Genomic DNA, 22,459 nt, shown 5'->3' on the forward strand with positions numbered 1-22,459 from the left:
TTGGTACAAAGGTTTGTTTTATATATTGCAATAGGAGCAGATGAGAAACCAGAAAGGCAAAAATCTAATATCTTTTTTAACCGTGGTGTGTGATGAATGTATGCAGATATACAACTCATTTGTGTGGGGCGGAGATGATATTAAGATTTTAGAGTAATTTGAAGCATGTGTTCCCAAGAGAAGCGTTATCTACGAAAGTTTTTTTTACAGCTACTCCAAGGGTGGGAGAAAAGTTCAATAGCTATATCTACTTAAATGTGCTGACGAATAAGTAAAAAAAAACAACAACTGAATTTGGTGATATAAAAGACAGTCTTGTTAGTGACATGTGCAGACAGTGAACTAAGAGAATGCTGGCAAAAGATAATCCAGCTTTAAAAGTATGTGTAGATATGTGCCGCCGAGCTGAACAGACACGGTACGCTTAAGCAGCAACACGATAGCGGAACACTCTTCATCAGTTTCTCCAGATATAGTGCATGCCCTTAAAAGTAAGAAGGTGATGCAACTTGTGTGGTAAAGGAAATCATTTTTGCAACCAAGCTAAAGGGCATTCCATCCAAAATGATGAAAAGATAGTCAATGACGGACTTCGTGTTCTGTGTCAGCGGTGTCAAAGATAGTCTACTGGTGAGGGATGGATTGTCTCTTTTATTTTATGTGACAAGTTTATTCTACCAGTGAAGCTCGAGTCAGGCAGTGGGGTGAAGGCGTTAAGTAGGAGAGATGTCCAGGAGAGAAACATAAAATCAATAAAGGTGAGATTAACGTCGTATACACAAGATATCCATGTAGTGGTTAAGTGTGAAATACCTGTCACAGTGAACAAAAGGACAACATTGTGTAGACTTATTGATGCTAAAAATGAGGTACAGCCAGTAATTTAATGGGCTTAAGAGAGACTTGGATTCATTGAGAGAATAACAGTGAATACCATGAACGTACACCATGAATCATTAGTAGGCCTACAAAATAAAAATTATAGTGTTTGTATTTCAAGGCATTGTCTGTCTTCTCCGCACATATCATATAGGCCTACAGATGGGTGAAACAGCACCAGGAGTTGTGCCAGGCAATTGAAAAAAATGGACAGACCAGAGGATCAAAAAGGATTACAAAGATTCCTGGGTTGTGTTACCCATTTAGCGGAAATTTCGGAACCACTGTGACGTTGTTTTGAAAGAATGTTACATGGCAATGGAGTGATGCTCAAGAAAAAAACAGTTTTGTCGCTAAAGAAAAAAAAATTTCTGCTCTGGTTTTTAAATTTTATGATCCTAATAAACATTTGAAGTTACAGGCGTATGAATGTATCAGAGTTGGCAGCTGTACAGCTCCAAAAGACATGGTGACAGATGGTGTCCTCTAAGCTTTGAATATAGATCGATGAATAAAACAGAGAAAAATTATGTGCAGATAGAGAAGGAGACACTAAGCACTGAATTTGGATGTGAAAGATTTCACCAGTTTGTGTCTAGAAGACATATAATAGTATAGACAGATCCTAAATCCCTGGTTACCATCTTTAGGACAGCTCTGTATGATTGCCCGCCAAGAATGTCAAGGTTTAGGTGATGTCATCAAAAATACGACTTGAATGTTGTCTACGTACCAGGCAAAGAGCTGCAGGTATCTTGTCAAAAGCTTGTGGGAATGCTCCTCGCGCTCCAGTGGATAGAGCATGTGGATGGTATTCAAAGCTTTATGTCAGTATCAAAGGATACATTTGATATGATTAGGGAAGAGAGGAAACATTACAATCTTTAATGTCCATAGTTATACAAGGGTCAAAGTTCCCCTTTCAGACACTCATGACCATGTCTGTGGCATTTTACGTCTCTAGAGACGATCTTTTCTCTTTGTAACTTGAGATGGAGTGACCTCTCACAGTTTGGTGTTTTCTATTTTGTCGTAGCCTACCAGTGTATTTTTAGGATATTTCTCAGCTATCTGTTGATGAAGGTCTGTAATTTTTATATTGTTGCTTCAGTTGTTCTCCATGTTTCAGAACCATACAGTAGGATCGCTTTGACATTAAAGATTCTTATTTTAGTCTTGTTTGAGACGTGAGGAGATTTCCAGGTTGGTTTTTGCTGTGTAAATGTCTGACGCGCTAGATTTATACGACGTTTAAAGTCTTCATCTGTTTTACTTGATACACTGACTACACTCCCAATGTATATAAAACTACTTGGTCTATGGTCTGAGAATCCAGTTCTGTGTCTTCAATTTGTTTGTTGTTTATTTTAAGTACTTTTGTTTTTTGGTGGTTTATTGTAAACTATAAACTATAATTCAAGATCTTGTGGGAAAAAGTTTACACATAAGAATACACATCAATGTAACAGATATACACATACACAACCAATACATGTAGGCCTATCAATCTTTTGAAAGACTACGGGTATTTCATTGAATTTAATTTACATCATATGTCCACATATTTAGCGCCAAAAAGTCCCGTCGTCAAAAACGTCATGCTTCCATGTAAAATAATTGTACAATACAAGACATATTAGAACACAAGCGGTGTTGCACTGACGCACTAGTGTGCAAATGCACATAAATACCAATATGTTACATCTCTTCTTTTATTCATAAAATTCACTTATCAGAATAAGTAACCAAACCACTTTTAATATTATACGATCTTGGCTCAGAATATTTCGAAACCACGTTGCATTCTGACTGCCTTTCCATTAAATAGTGAATTATGATTCTAAACTCCTTTCCTCTTGTCATAATAGTGTTTATGATTTTGAAGTAACGTCTGTATTTTATAAGATGTTCAAGATGAATGTAATAAATTTCTGGGTCGGCGTCTCATGAGTGCTGGTCGACAAATTGATATTAGTCATTGGAGTAGTTCTGTAGGCCTATAGTGTAAGAGAGTCAGAAATCTATCTTCGCTTTTCTTACACGGTTTCTTTACAGTCTGTCGGCCTCGCTACTTGAAAAGAGGACTCGACATTTCATGCTCTATTCCATATGGCAATAAATACCAATTCTTAAAATATTTTAAGCATGTCGTTGTAGGCCTACTTGGTTAGTATTCAAACTTTCAAAGTAAATACAACTGTTTCCCCACGAAAAATACATCGACTGACTTCACTTTCCCCCTATTTGTCAGGACGTCCGGGCGCCTTTTAACAGGGCGTAGTGCTAACGTGATTCGTCTCGACTTTCTTAAGTTTGGTCGAATTTCTCCCAACTGTCTTGGATCATGTTAACGATTTTTGCGTAACTTGAAAAACAAAAGATCGGCGGTAAGACTTTTTACGAAACATGAAGATGATCTTACGACAATCTCCCACGACCACTACAGACGCTATACATAAATATATATATCACGAATGTCCCTCACATAACAGTATTGGCCACTGCTGCCTAATTCTTTAGTAGACTTAATATGTCAGGCATATTGGCCCCATCCAACCTTTTTAATTTTTGATAGCGCTCTTTTTGCTGTGAGCAAAAATTGCGATATAATATAAACGCCAGGAGAATGAATTTCTGAATTTCAACGCTTGTCAGCGCTCTGGTGGGGAGGGGCCGCCTTCAGCCGGGGTCACGGAGGTCACGCTTCAGCGCTCTGGTGGGGAGGGGCCGCCTTCAGCCGGGGTCACGGAGGTCACGCTTCAGCGCTCCTCAAGACACTTTTGCCGGCGCCTTCGACATCGGGAGGGGGGGGGGGGTGAACCTACTGCCTCACTAAAAATATCTTCAAGAAGAATTATAAAATTATTATATGTCGACCTTCAGCAATGTCTTTCAGAAATAGATCATCTTTAGGATTGGCATCATAAGAAATATCAAAAATAGAAATCAACAAAATGTTGCATTATAATTTTTCAGTGAACAGTGGCATCTTAAGGATATCAAAAGTAGAAATCAACAAAATGTTGCATTATAAATTTTCAACACCAATTTAATCATTTCTAAACTAAACGTAGTTTACATTAACAAACAGCTAACTATTGGAATCTCCTCAAATCTGAGAATCTGGTTTGAATGTTTTTTTGCTTCGTATTCTGTTGCAGTTAGGAGGAGTTGTTATTTTGCCATATTTAAGTTGCCATCATTCTCATCAAAAGTTTGGTCCATTGTGCTGCCACTACAGGGCCGGCCTTACGAATTGCGAGGCCCAATTTAATGGATGCTTTGCGTAGCATCTCTTCTATTTTTTTTAAATAACTATTTCTACAAAGTATTGTTACGAATGAACAGTGACAGGTAGAGGTCACTATGTGTGACCCCGGCGAGATGACACAGCACCGAGTGTTATCTGGAATCTATGCATGTAAACAAAGACAGGATGGGACGTGCCTCACGTGTTGTTCCAGAGGACGAACAGATTTACGAAGGTGGGCATTGTGACAAATGAACAGTGACAGTTAGAGGTCACTACGTGTGACCTCGGCGAGATGACACTGCAGCAGGCATCCTCTGGAATCGACATGTATAAACAACAACAGGATGTGATGTTTCCTCCCATGTTGTTCCAGAGGGTACTAGCAGTGTTTTTGCAACAATAGACAAGCGATTAGGGACTCTTTATAAAGCAGAGATGTTCATGTGAAAAGAGTCAGTACAGTCGTCGATACTGTTCTCTACTGTGCGAGACAGTAGAAGAGAGTGGACTTGAGCCGTTACAGTCGATACAGTCGATGTAAGACGTATACGCTACATGTTACAGTGACGAATTGTTATAGTTATAATTCAATAAAGTTATTTAAAGCTGAAAGTTGAGTCGTCAAGTTCTTTGCAGTGTTTCTTTTATTTGTGTGCCTAGTACATTTAGCCAGAAAATCAGAAATACGTAACAATTGGTGTCAGAAGTGGGATGTTTTCTGGCTGAAATGTCTTCGAGGAAACTACTTAACCAGCTGTTGGTCAAAGAATTAAGGCAAGAACTTCGTGAGAGAGGTCTTCAGCTCAATGGTAACAAAGAAACACTAACAGAACGCCTAAGACAGGCCCTTATTGAGGAAGATCAAGATCCAGATGAATACATATTTGAATTAAACCCAGATATGACAGAGATCCTGAGTAACATGCAGGGCCAGATGGACTTAATGAAGGAGAGCCTCAAGAAAATAAACGCCATGAATGAAAAAGTAAATGAACAGATGAGCTCTATGAACGAGAAGATTGACCAGAGAGTCAACACTGTGGAAAAAGAAATGGAAGAGATAAGGACTCATGTCCAAGAACAACGGAGTAAGGAACGGGGTACTAGAACAAAAACATTAGTGCCCGAAATCTCTGGGAAGATAAAGCCGCCTGTGTTTGATGGATCCATCTCATGGACTGTTTACAAAAGACAGTTTGAGGCAGCGGCCAAGGTTAATAACTGGAACACTGAAGAAGAGAAAGCGACTGCTCTGGTGTTAGCTTTAAGAGGGAAGGCAGCAGAACTGCTTCAGTCAATAACAAATCAACAAGATTACGCTGCCATTGTTAAGGCTATGGAGCTCCGTTACGGAGACGAACATTTACAAGAAGTTTATAGAGTTCAGTTGAAAACCCGACAACAACGCTCCGGTGAAACCTTGCAAGAGCTAGAGGCGGACATAGAACGTCTTGCTCATTTGGCATATCCAACAGCAGCACAAGACTTTCTGGACGTCATTATCACTGATGCATTCATTGATGCTATTCGAGATCCAGAACTGAAGAAGGCAATAAGAATCAGTGGTAAGCGCAAATCCAGCGAAGCTCTGGTCTACGCCCTCTCCTATGAAGCCGCCAAAGACGCCTCTAAGAATATCCATCATGGGCGTATGCTGGAAGTCCAAGAAGAAGATCTTACACAACTTCTCAGAAGGGTAACTGAAGTGCTAGAAGAACGCAGACCAAATAAGAAGCAAGAAGGACAGAATAGAACCAGTGTACGTTGTTGGAATTGTGGAGAACCTGGCCATCTACAAAGGAACTGCACGAGAAGATTTCCCCGACAAACAGAGTATCAGCACAGACCGGAGACAGATGCAAGGTCAGGTGCCCATGTCTACCAGGGAAACTAACTTTCGCCGGTTTTATGGGGCAAAAATCGGCGATCAAGAACATGACAGCCCCTGCAACTATAATTCCAGTCGCTGTGTTAGGGAAGAATAAAAGTCTGTACATCAATGGTAGAATTGGATCTCGAAATTACCGTTTTCTTCTAGATACTGGTGCCTCACGTTCAGTCATTCGTCCAGACATTGTCAAAAAGAACGAAATCAAGAGAGTGAACTCTTACTCCTTGAAGACGGCCAGTGGAGAGATGATGCCTATACATGGACTGACAAATATAAACTTTGAGCTCGGGCATCAGTCATTTATACATGAATTTCTGATCGCTAACATTACGGATGACTGTATTATTGGGCTCGATTTTATGCAGAAATGTGAATTCTCTCTGAACATCGGAGGTGGTACTTTGAAATGTGGTGATGTTGAGATTCCCTTGCTCGGGGATGAAGATGAAGAGAATGGTCAAATAAGAAGAATCCTTTTAACAGAAGATACAAGTTTGCCAGCTCAGTCTGAAGCAATTATCTGGGGAAAGTTAGAGCATGGTCAAACTGCAACGATGACGGCGATAGTGGAAGGCATTGAAAATGACAACAGCGGAATGGCAGTAGGAAAAACATTGGTCCTTGTCGGAAAAGATCAAAAGGTGCCCGTCAGAATCATGAACCTCGGCCTACAGGAGAGACATCTAGAGAAAGACAGCCCCATCGCAATATGTAATACTCTTGACCTGATAAGAAACTGTAATAAGGATATCACGATCGTTAATTCCACCAAACCTTTCAATCCACAAATTACCAAGCTCCTGACAGAAATGAAAGTGAATTTATCAGATGAGCAGTTCAGCAAAGCGGAACAGTTGATCATTGAGTTTGAAGATATTCTGCCATCTGATGAAACAGACTGCGGACGGACAAACATGGTACAACATCGAATAGACACTGGAAACACCAGACCGATTCGACAGCCACCACGTCGCTTGCCGCTAGCAAAGCAACAAGAAGCTATGGACATGATAGAGGGCATGACGCAGCAAGGAATCATTGAGCCCTCAAATAGTCCTTGGTGTTCGCCTATTGTCTTAGTAAAGAAGAAGGATGGATCTATGCGATTTTGTGTAGATTACAGAGCTCTGAATGAAGTCACACATAAAGATAGTTATCCACTTCCTAGAATCGACGATACTTTGGACACGCTTGCAGGGTCCCAGGTATTTTCTACTCTCGACCTAAAGAGTGGGTATTGGCAAGTTGAAATGCATCCCAATGATAGAGAGAAAACCGCCTTCTCTGCTGGCAATGGCCTCTGGCAATTTACTGTGATGCCATTCGGTCTCTGCAACGCACCAGCCACCTTTGAACGATTGATGGAGAGGGTTTTACGAGGACTTCATTGGACTACATGCCTTGTTTACCTTGATGACATTATTGTCATTGGCAAAACGTTTGAAGAGCACCTTGCAAATCTGAAGGAAGTATTTCAACGGATAAGAAGTGCGGGAATGAGACTCAGCCCAAAGAAGTGTTCCTTATTCAGGAAAAACGTTAAGTACCTTGGTCACATTGTGTCAAATGACGGAGTCAGCACTGACCCTGACAAAGTTGAGGCAGTGAAACGATGGCCTACGCCAAGTAATATCCATGAGCTGAGAAGTTTCTTGGGACTCTGTACATACTACCGACGTTTCGTGCCAAATTTCTCAAACATCTGTAAGGTCCTTCATCAACTGACAGAGCAAAAGAGGCCATTTATTTGGACATCTGAATGTCAAGAAGCTTTCGAGAGGCTGAAAAACACACTATCCTCATCACCAGTATTGGCCTACCCCATTCCAGGGAAGACATTCATACTCGACACAGATGCAAGCAACACTGGAATAGGCGCAGTCTTGTCCCAAAAGGTGGATGAAACTGAACGAGTCATCGCATACTTCAGTCGAAGCCTATCGAGAGCTGAAAGGAACTACTGTGTGACGAGACGTGAATTGCTGGCTGCTGTGGATGCAATAAAACATTTCCACAAGTACCTATACGGGCAGAAATTTATCTTAAGGTCAGATCACGCAGCTCTGCAATGGTTGCTTTCGTTTAAGAGCCCTGAAGGTCAGGTGGCAAGGTGGATCGAACGTCTTCAAACCTATGAATTTGAAACTAAGCACCGAAAAGGGCAAATTCACCAAAATGCTGATGCACTGTCTCGACGACCCTGCAAAGCAGAATGTAAGCACTGCAAGAGGGCTGAAGAAAAGGAGGTAGCTGTCAATTGTCTTCGGCTCGGAGTAGATGTTTCCGGATCCTGGTGTGATAAAAGGATTCGAGAGGACCAAATGCAAGATGAAGATCTGGCTCCCATTCTTCTATGGAAACAAAATGGACAACGGCCAGATTGGAAAGACATCTCTGAGAAGGGGGTAGCCACCAAGGCGTACTGGGCTCAGTGGGACTCGCTGACGTTGGTCAATGGTGTCATCAAAAGAGTTTGGGAATCTGCTGATGGAACATCCAATCGCCTTCAGCTGATGTTACCGAAGGTGAGAGTTGCTGAAGTACTGAAAGAGATGCATAATGGCGCTAGCGGATCTCATCTTGGTGTCAATAAGACTCTGGAAAAGGTTCGTCAGCGGTTCTACTGGTTCAGATATAGAGAGGATGTAGAGGAATGGTGTCGAAGGTGCGACATATGTGCGGCAGCAAAAGGCCCTCGACGCAAAACTAGGGGTCTTTTGCAACAGTATAATGTTGGTGTTCCATTCGAGAGGATCGCAATAGATGTAGCAGGCCCATTTCCTGAAACCAAGAAAGGAAACAAATACATCTTGGTAGTCATGGACTATTTCAGCAAATGGCCAGAAGCTTATGCCATACCAAATCAAGAAGCTATCACAGTGGCCGAAACACTCGTGGATAACTGGATCAGTCGCTTTGGTGTACCTAATGAGTTGCACTCTGACCAGGGCAGGAACTTCGAGTCCAAAGTTTTCCAGGAGATGTGCAAGACACTTGGCATCGAAAAGACTCACACGACAGCTCTCCATCCGCAATCTGATGGGATGGTGGAGCGATTCAACAGAACCCTAGAACAACATCTGTCTAAGGTTACTGATGACCGACAAGACGACTGGGACAGCCATATCCCCATGTTCCTCATGTCATACAGAGGATCCGTTCATAGCACCACAGGATATACCCCAGCGAAGATGTTATTTGGTCGTGAGCTTCGTCTACCATGTGACCTGTTATTTGGGATTCCGAGAGATACGCCAGTGTCTTCAACTGAATATGTCACCAATCTCCGAAGACGATTGGAGAATGCTCATGTATTGGCCCGCAGAAACATCAAGACCAACAGTGACCTGATGAAAACGAGGTATGACAAACGGGCCAATACGTCGGGGTTCCATGAGAATGATCTAGTGTGGCTCTATAACCCACAGAGACGAAAAGGCAGATCCCCGAAACTCCAAAGAGACTGGGAAGGTCCATACCGTGTCGTAAAAAGAATAAACGACGTGGTCTACCGGATACAGAAAAGTCCACGGTCCAAGCTGAAGGTTGTCCACGTTGACCGACTCCATCAGTACCGTGGTGAAATAGAATCTGTTCGGGACGAACAGATCTAAGAAGGGGGCAGTGTTACGAATGAACAGTGACAGGTAGAGGTCACTATGTGTGACCCCGGCGAGATGACACAGCACCGAGTGTTATCTGGAATCTATGCATGTAAACAAAGACAGGATGGGACGTGCCTCACGTGTTGTTCCAGAGGACGAACAGATTTACGAAGGTGGGCATTGTGACAAATGAACAGTGACAGTTAGAGGTCACTACGTGTGACCTCGGCGAGATGACACTGCAGCAGGCATCCTCTGGAATCGACATGTATAAACAACAACAGGATGTGATGTTTCCTCCCATGTTGTTCCAGAGGGTACTAGCAGTGTTTTTGCAACAATAGACAAGCGATTAGGGACTCTTTATAAAGCAGAGATGTTCATGTGAAAAGAGTCAGTACAGTCGTCGATACTGTTCTCTACTGTGCGAGACAGTAGAAGAGAGTGGACTTGAGCCGTTACAGTCGATACAGTCGATGTAAGACGTATACGCTACATGTTACAGTGACGAATTGTTATAGTTATAATTCAATAAAGTTATTTAAAGCTGAAAGTTGAGTCGTCAAGTTCTTTGCAGTGTTTCTTTTATTTGTGTGCCTAGTACATTTAGCCAGAAAATCAGAAATACGTAACAGTATTAAAACGAATTTTTCAAAAAATCAGTTACCATTAATAATATAATGACACAGGATAATTTAAAACTGGGCCTTTCTTGCTTTCTTCTTAGCAAAGTCTGTTAGAAAACTGATGTCTCTGCTTTTTGGAGATTCAATAGATAAAAGTTCTAAAGTGTTCTATAGTTCTTGGTGAATCACTGACCTAAGGTTTTGATAAATTTAAGTTTTGGAAAAGTTTCTTTCATCAGAAGCGACTGTCAATGGAATTTTCATCAATATTCTTATTGATTATTGAATTACGGTAGTACTATCATTTCTAGCAAGATATTGAAACAGTTCCTTTGGTTTTTGTTGCTGAGCTGGCAGTATTGGCTTGGTTGTCTCAATTTCTTCAGAAAGCATATATCCATCTATGCCTTTTGAGATGTCTGTTGGAGCAATCTCCAGGTCGGCTGAACAGTTTCTGATATTATCCATTGTCATATTCTGAAATCCAAAGAGTTTGTGTTGTTCCTTCAGCTGCATAAATCGTGATTGATGAGAATGCAATGCCTTGTAAACCATATGGTTGAAAAATTTCACTCGCAAGTCTGTCTTGGGGTCTGAAATGGACTCATAAGAAGATTCCTAAATAAACATTTTCTTTAATTGCGTCCGCGCTTTTGTTGAAACATGGGGGGTCAACCTCGAACTCATATGCAAGCTCATTGGCATCAATCAAAGCAGCCTCAAAGCCTATCTCGGTATGACTTTAACAAATCACACAATTTTTCAAATGATGTCAGCCCTGCGGCAATTATCCATGGTGTTACTTTGAATTTCATTGCAGGTAAAATTTACTTGAACCAGTAAAGAGAGTCTGAAAGATAGTGCAACCAAAAAAATTATAGTTTCTCATTTGGCTTACTTACATTCAGCCTCACTTTTTCCTTGAGCATCATCTGTGCTTCCTGCTAGTTCAAGCTGCAGTATCAAAAACTAATGCAGCTTGGGATCCTACACTTTCCATTCAACATTTCCATCATGTTTCTGATAATGTTGTAACAGACAAAATTTTCTCGTGCTTTTTAAACAGTCCATCTTTTCGTAGATGAAGCAAAAAGTATGTATATGGGCTGCAGGGTTCCAAAAAAATGTCATGACGTCTGAACACGTTTTAGATAGATCTCCAAGGACAAGATTAAAATTATGGGCTCCTGAAGTTCTTTCCAAGCGTGTACGTTAGAAGTTAAAATTACATAAAGTGTATGAATCACTAGATATGTTAACCCTTTAAGTCCTACATCTTTAAATGCCTGTAAAAAGTGCCATGACTGATAGTAATTTGCTTAATGTAAATTGCGTGGTCCCTGCCGGCCATGTGTCTCTATCATGGGCGTAGCCGGGGGGGGGGGGGGGGTTGGGGGTTCACCCCCCCCCCTCCCAAAATGAAATCCCCCCCCCCCCCCCGCGATCGGAATTTAGTGACTGATTTTTTGCTTTGATTTGTTTATGTTAGGTGAGATTTTAATACTAAACCATCACTTGCCCCTGCACAGCCAAGGGGGTTTTGAGTTTAAAACCCCTACCAGGGGGTTTTGAGTTTAAAACCCCCTATCTGAGGTGGGTGGGTTGAGTTTTAAGCCCCTAGCAGGGTGGTTTTGAGCTTAAACCCCCTACCGGGGGGGTTAAAGTTTTAAACCCCCTACCAGGGGGGTTCGAATTAAATAACCCTACCAGGGGGGTTTGAGTTTAAAACCTCCTACCAGGGGTTTTGCAGTTAGATGCTTCTCTTCTATAAAACAAAACAAAATGCAAAAGACAATCCCCTAATTCCAAGAGCACAGTTAAGGAAGATTTTGATTTTAAAACCCCCTCCAAAATTTACGATAAACCCCCTCCTCAATTTAAAAAAAAGTAAATTACACACTCAAAATTCTATGAGCGTAGCCAAAAGTGTTTTTTAGTTCCCCCCTCCCCTCTTCAGTAGGTTTGAAGCTAAAAATACCTCTTCAATACCCGGTATAAAAAAAAAGCAAATCAAAATGTTATGAGTGTAGTTAAAGGGGTTTTGAGTTTAAACTCTTCTTCAGTGTAGAGTTTGAAGCTAAAAAAAATACCTCTTCAATATAAAAAAAAAGCAAATTACACACTCTAAAATCTATGAGCGTAGCCAAAAGGGTTTTGAGTTTAAACCCCCCGCAAGCGGGGTTTGAAGCTAAAAAATACATCTTCAATGTAAGAAAAAAGCAAATTACACAATCAAAATGCTATGAGCGTTCCCTTCAGAGGAATTTGATGCTAAAAAAATACCTCTTCAATATAAAAAATGTAAATTACACACTAAAATTATTTGAGCGTAGCCAAGCCAATTTTCAGTTTAAATTCTTCTCATACAGCTGGCTTTTTGTTAAAGTTTACCACCTCCCGATGGTTGTGAGTTTAAAATTCCCCTACAGAGCATTTTGAGGTGGAAAACCTCTATCTTAAATAGTATTCTAAAGGAAAATTTAGTTACTAAATTCTATAACCGTAGCTAAATGGGGTTTTGAATTAAAAAAAAAAAGAACTCCAGAAATATTTTATTTTAAAACCCCCAACAGATGATTTTAACGATAAAACTTCCCTTTTCGATATAAAATCTAAAGCAAACTACAGTCACTTAATTCCAAGAGCTTATTCAAGAGAGGTTACACATTTCTACCAGTGGCGGGGCTCCATTAATTAAGTGCAGTGAATAGTCTTCTGCCGAAATTGAAAAACACTAAATGTGGCTCAACAAAGATGGCTAAGACAGATCTTAGGAGTCAGTTATAGAGATAGGGTCTAAATCAAGGAAATCCTACGCCGAACTGGGAGTCGACCCCTTAGTAAGATTGTGACAGAGCGTCGCCTGAGGTTTGCGGGACATATTCTCAGACAAAATGAATTACGCATAAGAAGAGTTGCGATGACATCCTAGTACAACTTGGCGCCACACATTCATGGAGGTCCTCAGAGCAAGCGGGATGAGGCTTCAGACATTACCAATGACATATTTTTGTGGAAAAAGCTTGAATGCAAATGTGCCGAACGGCGCGGGAGGGTCTAAGTCAGTAAGAATAGCACATTAGGTTTTTGAAATAAAACTTTTTAATAGCAGGAAAATGCACTGTAGATACCTCAGAATATACATTTTGTTGGCTTTCAATACCAGAAATAGTGCTGTGCGGCGGGGGGGGGGGGGAGCTCCTAGCGCTCCCCCAGACCTCCTTGCTGGCAATGGCGGGAAGTCTTCAGGAAGAACCTATTCTAGAGCACAATAAACATCTTCAGAGAGAATGATGGGTCATACTGTAATAAAGATTATGTACTGTTAAGGCTCCCGCGCGGTGTTGTTTCTTGGAAATATATCTAGTGTAGATCTGACTGGAAGTAACGCTGAACTCAACTACTTCAGTAACACCGGCGAAAGGCCGAAACAATCAAATATGTAGTCGACGCTGATGTTGTTCTACAAATATATTTAATAATCAAGAAGGGAATCGTCCGTTGCAGCTATGTCCATAAATCCGTATCTATTCTACTGCTCTACAAGAAGCGTCTTCTTTTTGGCGTCACTTAGAGCGTTCTTGTTTTTTAACCCACTTTACGTCATCGTCGCTTAGTAAAACTTTACCCTATTTCCGAAACAAATAACTAATTCCTAATCATGTCATAACAGTACACACCACACACATTCATACATATAAATATTTTTTTCGGGGGAGGGAGGAAATCTCCCCCCTAACCCCCCCCCCCCCCGAAAAAAAATCCTGGCTACGCCCATGGCCTCTATATATGTATATATGTATGTATCCTTCATTGTTTCAGCACACGGATCAGCTACAAATTATCGATTGGAAACGTAAAAACTAGTAGCACAGTCTCTGGTGCCATAGCTTTCTTTAAGGGGCTCTTTTATGCAAAATAAATGTCACCTAGCTCGGGGTCGGCAACCTGCGGATCACGAGCCACATGTGGCTCTTTGGGTGTGAAGCTGCGGCTCTTTAGTTCCATAAGCAAATATTATTTCTTTTATTTAAAAAAGAAATTAAAAATCGATTAATGAGGTTTAGACACCGATTATATCTTTCAGTCTTTTGTACTCGCTTCTCACCTCACCCCTTCCCCGCGGGACGCGTTGTCACTGTCGTCAGTCCATCGGAAGCTCTCGAATGACGCCGTTTATATGCAGGTTTTTATTCGCTTTCGACGCAAGACAATTTGGCGTCATAACCACGTGCTTTGGCTGTGCCGTAGAGTTTGTTGATTCAAGTAAAAGATTTAGAAGAGAATTATCTTCTCTAAGTTTTGTATTGTCACGTAGCGTAAGCGCTTCAAAGTCATATAGTTCAATACAAACTTTTTTATTGGTTACTGGTGTATCTTTAGAACAGAATAATTGTGTAACAAGGTCGTAGATGAAAATTGTTTACAAGTTAGTTTTAAATTGGAAAAAAATAAAGGGACAACAACGATTCTTCGGAGCAACATAAACCACGAAATTCTTACGTTTCATTACATAATACACCAAGAAGCGCTTTGTGCCCAAACATTTCCGGCCTAAATAGTTGAGGTCATTAATTTGGTAATAAAGATTGTTTACAGCATTTCGTCAAATGACTCTACCATCGTCAGTTTAAAGAATTCTTCAACGAAATGTTGTAATAGACTAAAACAACACGAGCTTCAATAAACACAATGATTTTATTCGTCCATATTTATGCTCTCTACTCCAGCCACTTGTTCTCTATACTCTGACTTCCTTTTACACACTGTCCCTGACACACTGCTGTTCACTCAAGCATGTACACTCAAGGTCCACTGGTCATTTCATACACAGGTACACACACTGCACTACCAGCCACGCAAAACACATACACTTACTATCACATCTCCCTCCTTAAAAGCTTTGAGATATCAATTGACTATACAAATGATTTCTGTCTCACTATAAACAAATGAGTAAACTGAATACATGTTTAACAACAACAGAATGTTCAATTGTTAATATTATCAATAGTAACAATATAAATTATAAAATGTGTAGTAAAAAACAACAACAGTCTAGGTTTACAAATAGACATTAATTATATACAAATTGCATAATAATAAAAAGATATACATGTATCTAATTATCTGCGTCAGGGTAACGTACTGGTGGCCGAACTTGCCTACCATATCGAGTTATTACCGGCGGCGGATTGGTAGTGTTAGTCTGTTCCTGTTGCACATTTGTATCGCTCACGTTCTCTGGCTGTGTGGTTTGACCATTAATGACTGTCTCTGGGGTGTCCATTTCAAAAATATCAGGCATGACCCTTGATTTTGTACATGTGTCTCTTAACATCCTTCTATTTCTTCGGTAAGTTATCCCATTCGGTGTTTTTACCCAGTATGATCTCGGGGTCTCCGCTTCTGAGATGACCACTGCTGGTTCCCATAAATCGCCAGTCTTCTTTTGCATCCACACTTTGCTCCCAGGCTGAATGTGTGGTCGCTCGGTGCGCCTCGCTGTTTTGTTGTAATATTTTGCTTGATTACTTTTTCTTGTTTTCCAAGCATTTTCTTTTTTGTCTGGGATTTGAGGTCTGAGATAGGCCTCCGTTGTCGGAAGATTTGTCCTCAGACGGCGGCCCATGAGCAGCCGTGCAGGTGAAGGTCCATCAGGGCATGGAGCATTTCGAAATTGCAAGAGGGCCATATACGGGTCTTGACCCGACGTTCTAGCTTTATTTAGAAGCTGTTTCACTGTTTGTATGGCCCGTTCTGCCATACCATTAGATTGTGGAAATCTGGGGCTAGACGTAATGTGCTTAAATCCCCAGCTTTTAGAAAATTTCAGAAATTCTTGACAAGCAAATGAGGGTCCATTGTCACTAATTACTTCCCTTGGAATACCATGTCGAGCCAATTGTGATTTCCTATGTATGATCACATCTGAAGCCTTTAGTGTTGGGATAAGATTTATCTCAAAAAAATTACTATAGTAATCTACAAGTAGCAAATAGTTTTTACCGAGATACTCAAAATTATCAACTCCAATTTTTTCCCAAGGAAGTACAGGAGTATCATGTGGTAACAATGGCTCCTTTTGCTGGGACTTCTGGTGTTCGTTACACACTGCACATGTTGATACCATGTCTATAATCTGCTTAGACATTCCAGGCCAGAAGAACACCTCCTTAGCTGTAACAAGACATCTATCTCGCCCAAGATGACCTTGGTGCAGTCTTTGAAGCATTTCTTTTTGCAATACTTTTGGTACTATTATTCTTTCTCCTTTAAAAAGTAAACCATTGCTTTCACTAAGTTCTTCATTAAATCCTGAATATGCTCGAATTTCTTGTGGAATTTCAGCTCTCTTGTTTGGCCAGCCTATCATAATATTATTCTTTAACAGCCTTAAAACAGCATCATCTGCAGTGGCCTGCTGAAAAATGTTCATATATTCATCTGACATGGGTAAACTATTGACGATCAGATGAACTTGTGCATCCCAGTCATCACTTGAGGGATATTTGATTGGTAGCGATGCTCTTGACAGTGTGTCTGGAATAGACATTTCTTTGCCTGGCTTGTATTCCAGCAGTATTTCATATTTTATTAGTCGAAGAAGCATCCGCTGAAGCCTAGGTGGTGTAGATGCCAAAGGCTTTTTGATAATCGCTTCCAAAGGTTTGTGATCTGTTTCAACCTTTATTGGACGTCCATACACATAGTAATGGAAATGTTCAACTCCGAAGACAATGGCAAGCATTTCTTTTTCTATTTGTGCATATCGTTTTTCACAGTCTGTAAGAGATCTTGATGCGTAAGCCCCTGGCCTTTCATTCTGCATTAATACTGCTCCAAGTCCCTCCTGTGAAGCATCCACAGACAACTTGACTGGCTGTGAAACATCATAAAAGGCTAAAACTGGGGCGGTTGTGATCAAACTCTTTAAATAATCAACAGCCTTCTGATGTTGTTCCAACCATATCCACTAGTTGTCTTGTTTAAGTAACTCTCTTAATGCGGCAGTTATTTCTGACAAGTTCTGTAAGAATTTACCAAGATAATTAATCATACCCAAAAATCTTTCTAGTTCCTTGCGATCTGTAGGGTATGGCATGGATTGTATTGCTTCAATCTTTGAGTCATCAGGCTTTATTCCACTATCTGTAATGATATGTCCTACAAACTTGACTTGTCGTACTCTTAGGCTGCATTTAGATGACTTCAGTTTAATTCCTTTCCTTCTTGCTATGTCAAGAACTTGCCTAAGTCTTTCATCATGCTCTCTATTGTTCTACCTGCTATCAGTATTTCGTCCATGTATGTCTCAACCCCTTGTATAACGTCGAAAGCTTGGTGGAAACGTTTTGCAAATACTTCTGCAGAAGAGTTTAGCCCAAATGGTAGACGAAGGAACTTGTAGCGACCAAAAGGTGTGTTAAAAGTTGTTAGATCTGTACAGCTCTTGTCTAATTTAATTTGCCAAAAGGCAGAGTTGGCATCTAATACCGTGAACACTTGACTGACACTTAGTCGACTAGCTATTTCTTCTATAGTAGGTAATTGATAGTGTTCTCTTTGAATGGCTTTGTTGAGGTCTCTAGGGTCTAGACATATCCTTAATCCGCCTCCTTTCTTTTCAACAATAACAAGTGAGTTGACCCATGCAGTGGGGTGATCTACTTTTTCAATGACACCCTCATCTTCCATTCTTCTCAATTCATTTTTTAATTCCTCACGTAGTGCCGCTGGGACTTTCCTTGCTGCGTGTACAACAGGTTTAATGTTGGAATTGACCTTTATAGTATATTCCTCTTCCATGCAGCCTAAGCCAGTAAATACATCTGCGTAGCCTGAGAGTGTATCGTCCTCTATAAAGTCAACTCTTCTGATTAAATTCATTTGTTGGCAGCCTGGTAGACCCATAATTGGCTTTGAATGTGTCTCCACAATTTGAAATTCTATTATGGATGTCTTACTTTTAACAGTACATTTAATGTGTGCTTTGCCAACAACCTTCAATCTTTCTCCACTGTAAGTAGTAAGTTTGGATGTTGATTTGAGAAGTTTCTATCTTTTTAATTGCTTGAAGATTCTGTATGGGAGAATATTGACTTGTGCTCCAGTATCCAACGTGAATGTGACTTGTTTGTTTTCAACAGTAATGAGTGAGTTCCATTCGTTGCTTAGACTATGGGAGCCAATACTGCCGATGAAAAATGTTTCCTCAACGGAGTCATCTCGACCTTCTGACTTCACTATACTTACAGGCTTTGATCTGCACAATGACGAATAATGACCTTTTTTATGACATTTGTGACAGGTTTCCCCATAAGCTGGGCCCTGACGTGGTTTGTGTTCCTTGCCACAATAGCTACAACTCACATTTCCTTTTGTTCTTTTAAAGTTATTGGTAGCTGAATTCACAACTTGTACCCCACTTTCTTCATTCATGAGCTTAAGCTGCCATTCAGTTGCCTCAGCTGCCCGACATATATTTTCTGCCTTGTTAAGGTCTAGATCTGGTTCTCTCAAAAGTCTTGCTCGGGTGTTCTCATTCCTTATGCCACCAACTATCCTATCCTTTATTAGGGAATCTTTAAGCAAATCAAACTCACATGTCTTTGCCTTGAGTTTGATGTCAGTGACAAAGTTGTCAAATGACTCTCCTTCATGTTGAGAACGCTGGAAAAAAAACATGTCTTTCAATGGTAACATTTTTTCTTGGTAGACAGTACTTCTCGAACTTATTAAGAATGCAGTGAAGTGTATGGAAGGACTTGCTAATCTCACATTCATTACATTCATTGTCCGTCCATTGGAAAGTGTTATAGACTTGCACTGCTTCTTGGCCGATCACATGCAATAATGTCACAGACTGTACTTCTCTGCTTTTTGTATCCAGTCCACTTGCTATCGAATATATCTGAAAGGATTGTTTGAACCTTTTCCAATTTTCTGCTACGTGGCCATTTAATTCCAGCGGTTGTGGCGGGTGGAGTCGGTCCATCTGACACCATGTAATAGACTAAAACAACACGAGCTTCAATAAACACAATGATTTTATTCGTCCATATTTATGCTCTTTACTCTAGCCACTTGTTCTCTATACTCTGACTTCCTTTTACACACTGTCCCTGACACACTGCTGTTCACTCAAGCGTGTACACTCAAGGTCCACTGGTAATTTCATACACAGGCACACACACTGCACTACCAGTCACTATTACGACCGCTCTCTTTACAATAAAGTGCGATGGCTTTCCAAAGGTAAGGTGTTGAAACGTTTTGCTTTGTTCACATCGATATGCATACATTCCTAAATGAAAAAGGCACTAATCTGACTAAATGAGTGAACTACAAATGGTTGCTGAAATTTTCCTTTCTTGTGTATATAACAGCGCAATTAAATGAGCTGAATCTAAAACTTCAAGAAAAGGGATACCCATCCTATGTTTTGGTAGAGAAATTGGTTTATTTTGAAGAAAAAAACAATTTTTTTTTTTGCAAAACATATTCAGAGCGGCCAATTACTTCATTTTCCATTTTTAAAGCAATATTGCGATAAAACCAGTGAAACTTTTAACACAGTTACAAAAAAAAAAGATAAATTTGCACACAGATTTTAGCAAGTCAGAAACAATTCTTTAAGCATTCATAGTAAAAACAAATAGTAACGAAATCCACATTGAGCCATTTGAAATTGATACTGCATCTCCAGAAATGCAATTGATGGATTTATAATATAAAAAAAAACTTTGTGGAGTGGAAAATTTACAGAGTTGAAAACCAAGTTGGAAAAGTTGGAGCTCAAGAAATGTGTGTACGTAACGCAACAAAAAATAAACAGCTTTTCAAGAAAGGCCGTGTGTTGAGCCACTCATATTCGACGCATGGAATAGTCTTCCAGAATGCTACAGTGAGTTGAAATTGGCATTTGGAGTACTGACTATCATCGGATCGACATATTAGTGCGAGCAAGTGTTCTTGTGCATGAATATAATTAAAAGTCAAATAAGAAGCCAACTAATAAATTAAACTAAAAAAAAAAAAACAAGTTAGGAAGCAAATGTACCCAAACTTTTTAAGACAATGCAAAGCCAACGCTCCAATTGAATTTCTTTGTTCAATTTTTTGTAAAGTAAATATTTATTCTGTATAATATCCCCCGTATAAAATAAGTAATTATCTTATAATACCATATATATATATATCTATATATCTAATTTGTTGTGAAAAAAATTAATAAATATTTTTTTCTTATATATATATATATATATATATATATATATATAGAGAGAGAGAGAGAAGATTAGTTTCTTTTTTTTATCAAAAAACTTTATTTATGCGAGTACTATTTATTGTTACCTAAAAAAAAAAAAAATTGTGGCTCTTTAAAAACTTTTAAATTTTGTAAATTGTAATTTTTGGCTCTTCCGACTCAAAAGGTTGCCGACCCCTGACCTAGCTCAGTCAACCCTAGACATTCTATTTCTAGCCAAATGTAAAACAGCGAACAACTCCCCTATTTTTTTAAATAATGATAGACCCCTGCAGTAAGCTGCTTTATATATAGATCTGTGAGTCAATATCAAAATACAAAAATAATTCATACTGTTCAAATAACTCGCGATCTCTTAAGATCTCTTTCAGATAAAGATTACGTAGATCATCCTTTAGTGGCATTCAAAGAGTAATGAGGGTAGAAAACAACAATGTTTAATAAATGAATCTTTTCAACATCAACTTAATAAGTTCCAAACATCGTATTTTCCATTAACATGCAGTAGCTACTACTACTGGAATCTCATTACCTCCTAATAATATTTTATTATTCGCTGCGTCGTTAAGTCATATACTCATTTTTTAAAAGGTTTTATTTGGTTAATAGTTTTCTTTGTCATTGCACAATATCTTTCTACATAGTGTACATTCTGGCTAGACAAGGGGTTGGCAAATTACGACCGGCGGGCCACTCCCCAGAGCGTTTTATGCGGCCCGCTGACAACTACAGAAATTACATTACAGGACCTACATAGATTATATCTATAAAAATCCATATTTTTTTAAAAATGTGTGAATTTTCTGTCTGCAGTTTATATATTTATTTTATTTTATATTATTGATTCTGATGGTATAGATTCGAGGCTGAAGAAAGCATTTTTTATAATTCTTAAATGTTTTACGAAAAAAAAATTCTAATTGGCAAATTGACATTCAGGATTCAAATTGTGGTTTTGCTTCTCTTTGTTTCAAAGTTGTGTAAAAAAAATAGGAGCAATATTTGAATAGGGCCTCTATAAGTTTTGTTGGATTGGTTATAAACATTTTGAAGGTTTAACAAAAAGAATGTCGTGTTTTCTAATGATGAATGGACAACTAAATCTTGAACTAACCTTCGCGGTAAAGCATTGTGCTGTGCTGTGAAACTATCGCGGATTTTGAGAGTAATTTCAAATGACACTACCAAACGAAGCAGCCTGATTGCGGATACAATATCAAAAATGAAGATGAAAAATAAAAAGCTGGTTTAAGTGAATAAAATGACGAAACAGTCAACGATTTTCACCAAACAATAATTATGACAAGAAAAAGAAGTTAGTTTGGTGCTGTACCACAAGATTATCAAACTGAACAATCCCCCTTTCGGATGGTAAATTTGTTGAAGAATTCTTGTCAGAAGTAGTCAATATTATGTGTTCTGAGAAGAACAAAAATTTGATAGCATTTCTCTATCAAGGAGAACTCTGTAGTTATTTATTTAGCCCATGCGGCCCCTCATACTAAACCTAAATTTTCTGCGGGCTCCATGCGAACAGTTTGGGCTAGACGGATAAATACTCAAATATGTTTGTTATTTCCTGGCGCTTCTATTGGCATCTGTGTTGAACTTTTATTTTCATTGTTTAGCTTTGTTTTAAAATTATTATTCAACAATGTGGAAAAAATGTGATTTATAAAATAAGTTGTAAGCCTATGCATCTGTCTGTTATTGCCGACCTTCTGTGTAACCCTATTTAATATTTTAGAATCCATGTATAACTTCTCCTTCTAACGGCCAAGTGCAGATGTTATGTTTTGTGAATGTGTCAAAATACACATATAACAATTTCATAACCTGCCAAAGTACACACACACATAGTTGTTAAGTAGTTCTGTTTTAAAGCCGCTGATATTCTTCATCATCATCTTCTCTAAAAACAACATATTCTTTTGA

General features: G+C 39.4%; 2 protein-coding genes across 2 annotated transcripts; both read right to left on the reverse strand.

Annotated features, from left to right (window-relative positions):
• Window positions 1-10,533: 10,533 nt before the first annotated feature.
• Window positions 10,534-18,168, reverse strand: LOC129928774 (uncharacterized protein K02A2.6-like). The gene is made up of 4 exons (XM_056044603.1): window positions 17,508-18,168; window positions 15,809-17,163; window positions 11,157-11,208; window positions 10,534-10,697 (listed from the first exon to the last, which is right to left on the reverse strand). The coding sequence occupies exons 1-4, from the start codon at window positions 18,166-18,168 to the stop codon at window positions 10,534-10,536; spliced, it is 2,232 nt and encodes a 743-aa protein (XP_055900578.1).
• A 144-nt stretch (window positions 18,169-18,312) lies between these two features.
• On the reverse strand, window positions 18,313-18,960 carry LOC129928775 (uncharacterized). The gene has a single exon (XM_056044604.1). It carries the CDS (start codon window positions 18,958-18,960, stop codon window positions 18,313-18,315), a length of 648 nt encoding a protein of 215 aa, XP_055900579.1.
• Window positions 18,961-22,459: the final 3,499 nt, after the last annotated feature.

This window comes from Biomphalaria glabrata, chromosome 10, assembly GCF_947242115.1.
Source record: "Biomphalaria glabrata chromosome 10, xgBioGlab47.1, whole genome shotgun sequence".
Lineage (NCBI taxonomy): Eukaryota > Metazoa > Mollusca > Gastropoda > Planorbidae > Biomphalaria > Biomphalaria glabrata.

Bases quoted from the DNA above. Each gene is read 5' to 3' on its own strand.
- LOC129928775 (XM_056044604.1), bottom strand. From the start codon at position 18,960: ATGTTACCATTGAAAGACATGTTTTTTTTCCAGCGTTCTCAACATGAA.
- LOC129928774 (XM_056044603.1), bottom strand. From the start codon at position 18,168: ATGGGTCTACCAGGCTGCCAACAAATGAATTTAATCAGAAGAGTTGAC. The intron at 17,164-17,507 runs GCAAGTTCTTGA...CAACCGCCCCAG, and splicing joins GAGCATGATGAAAGACTTAG to TTTTAGCCTTTTATGATGTT. The intron at 11,209-15,808 runs GCTTGGAAAACA...TTGATACTGCAG, and splicing joins TCCCAGACAAAAAAGAAAAT to CTTGAACTAGCAGGAAGCAC.